At 37.4% G+C, this 3,061-nt stretch overlaps 1 protein-coding gene across 1 annotated transcript in view; it reads left to right on the top strand.

The window, feature by feature from the left end:
• Nucleotides 1–533: 533 nt before the first annotated feature.
• fam78ab (family with sequence similarity 78 member Ab) overlaps nucleotides 534–3,061 on the top strand; it is a 17,027-nt gene continuing 14,499 nt past the window's right edge. The window contains exon 1 of the mRNA XM_079606758.1: nucleotides 534–1,561. Within this exon, the coding sequence (XP_079462884.1) occupies nucleotides 1,269–1,561 (293 nt within the window). The 5' untranslated portion in view covers nucleotides 534–1,268. The remainder of the gene's footprint in view (nucleotides 1,562–3,061) is intronic.

Raw genomic sequence — 3,061 nt, 5'->3', positions numbered from 1 at the left:
CATTTGTCCCCAACAGGGTGGACATTTCTAATCTACCATTTCATTGATTTTGTTTAATAAATGGTTAAATGTTTTTACCCGAGCTTGACCAAGATCATTTTTTTCAAATGTTTTACATCACTGTATATTATGATGACACACACACACACACTTTTTTTTTTATTTTTTTTTATTTTTTTTTTATTGATTTTCTAAATTTTGTGAGAAATTTCCCTGATAGGCTTTTGGTTTCCTGGGGATGGACAATACAATTAAAATTCTTATTTTATTTGTGAAATATCATATACACAAAGCAAAATACATGTCAACTATATTAATTATGGTAGATTGTTTCCAGTCATATAAAGATATGTTATGGCTATTTTATTTTAATATTTAGAAGAAAAGTCGTAAAGTTGTGAAATTTTTTTTTTTTTTTTTTTGATATAGTAGATGAACAGAACTACACGCCCCATGATGCGCGCGTCGCGGAGCGGAAATGACGTCACAGGCGCTCTGAGTCGAGCAGCTGCAGCTGATGCGGTGACTCTCACAGCGCTGCGGGACGGAGGCTGAGACACAGGGGTGAGGATGAGGAGGATGATGGATTATAATAACCGATGAAGAGAGACCGGGCAACGATGGGCTGTTCAGCACAACATGTGTGTTCGTGACAGCGGGACTGATTCATTCATCATCTCTCATGTCTATTCATTACGGGCTGATGAAGTTCACCTGGATGCTGCGGCGCGCGACACGGGTCGTTCACTCATTAGTGCACGAGAAAGTGAGCTTCCTGCAACTCAACCTCAAGGACAAACTCACAGAACACCGCGACAATGTGAACATCCAATGCAAAAAAATGACTTTTCCAGCGTCCTCTTTGATACCCAAGCACACTATAGCAATTATAAAAAAATATTTGCCTGCAACATGCCAACAGTAGCCTATCCTGAGCCGATGGGTTTAACCTATTTGTTTTAATCTGAAACCAGTGTTTGTGCGAGTTATGACGCAGAAATGCCCGTTTGATGATGATTGGAGAAGATTAATATGTGCGCGCTGAGCGGGTCGCCAATGACGGACAGTTGACGAACATTGTTTTTACTTCTTTTCTTTTGTTTTCTTTTAAATAAGAGGAACGCCGCTCCGTTCCGTCCTGACGCGACACCGCGACGCGGCGTTTAGAGTTCGAGCGGATCGTTCTGAGAGCGCGCTATTCTGAGTGACACCGCGTCGTGCGCGTTATTCTGAGTGACAGCGCGTAGTGTGCGTTATTCCGAGGGTTGATGTTCAGCTGGCCGCTCGCGCTGCTTGTGATGGGCTGTATTCAGAGTATCAGATGCAAACCCAAGAGTTTCCGCGACAGCGTCATGGTTCTGGAGGTCAACTCGTCCATCGACCCGAACCCCACCAGCATCGACGAGTCCTCCAGCGTGGTGTTGCGTTACCGCACGCCGCACTTCCGCGCGTCAGCCCGGGTCATCGTGCCGCCCGTGGCCGGGAAAGAGAGCTGGACGGTCGGGTGGATCCAGGCGTGCAACCACATGGAGTTTTACAACAAATACGGATCGAAAGGGATGTAAGTACAAATAAATAAATTGTCCAACACTATGGTAACACTTTATTTCACAGTGGCCTTGTTACATGTACTTTCATTGTAATAACATTTAATGATGCATGCAACTAACCCTTTATTTTAAGGTTTCATTGTTACAGTGTAATTATATATGTATAAGTACTGAGTAATATTAAGAAACTATGTACTTACTATAGGGTTAGGGTTTGGTTGAGGGTTAGTTGCATGCATTATTTAATGTTATTAGAGTAAGTACATGTAACATGTGTAACAAGGACACTGTAAAATAGTGTTGCCCACTTTATTTTAGTCTCCTTGTTATACAGAATGTTACATGTACTTACCATAGTAATAACAGTAAATTATGCATGCAACTAACCCTCAACCAAACCCTAACCCTATAGTAAGTACATGTAGTTAATTAATATCACTCGGTACTTAAATATATAATTACACTGTAACAATTACACCTTAAAAACCAGTTTTCAAACTGGGGTCCAGAAACTCACAAGGGCCACTATAGGGGTCAAGCTGAGAGAAAAACAGTAAAAAAGTTAAATATATATATATATATATTAAAATAGATAATACACTGTAAAAAATATTTTCATTTTCATTAATTTTTGTCAAATCAACTTCGATAATTAATGTGTGAAGATAACATACTATTTTGAGTTTCTGTTTATTAAACTATTCTTCATTGTATTAACAAAAAAATTGTATTACAACAAACTCAAAATTGTAAGGCAACAAGGTAACTTGCTTTTTTAAGTTAAACCAACTTTTTTTTATAGTGTAGAAATGTTCAAACTGCAACTACACTGAAAACAGTTTTCACTCAGAAATTGAGAGTATATTTCATAACCAATTACAGTAACGACAAGTAACACGACATTAAACTTGACATTTTGATGTAGGAAGATTAATAATCTTTGTTTTATTTACAATTTTGAAAAATATTTTTTTAGCTGAAGCTTTGGCCACCATGATCAGTGTGTGTGTACGTGTGACAGTAATACTTGATACACACGTCACATGCAGAATGCAATTAATCTGAACCCTATAAGTACATGTTGTTAATTGATATTACTCAGTACTTAATTAATTACAATATACCGTAACTGTAATAACCAGCAGCTCCACAGGATAATTACACATTAATTACATGCAGTTTATTAGCAGTAATGTTGAACTCCTGGATTTGTGTTTTTAGGGTCAGATGCATGCATAATTAATTAGTTTTTTATTAACATACATGTAACATGTAACAGCTAGGACACTAAAATAGTGGGTTATATGGTTTGTTACAGTGTAATTATACATTTAAGTGAGTAATATTAATCAACTACATGTACTCTAGGGTTTGGTTGAGGATTATTTGCATGTAATTATGCATAATGTATTGTTATTACTGAATGTAACATGTAACAAGGACACTGTAAAATACAGAGTTATGATTTGCACATGCACTTTATAGATGATGCGTCTCAGTATTTTCAGTGA

Source organism: Phoxinus phoxinus (assembly GCF_949152265.1).
Source record: "Phoxinus phoxinus genome assembly, chromosome: 3".
Classification (NCBI taxonomy): Eukaryota; Metazoa; Chordata; class Actinopteri; order Cypriniformes; family Leuciscidae; genus Phoxinus; species Phoxinus phoxinus.
This window is presented reverse-complemented; position numbering and strand designations above follow the sequence as displayed.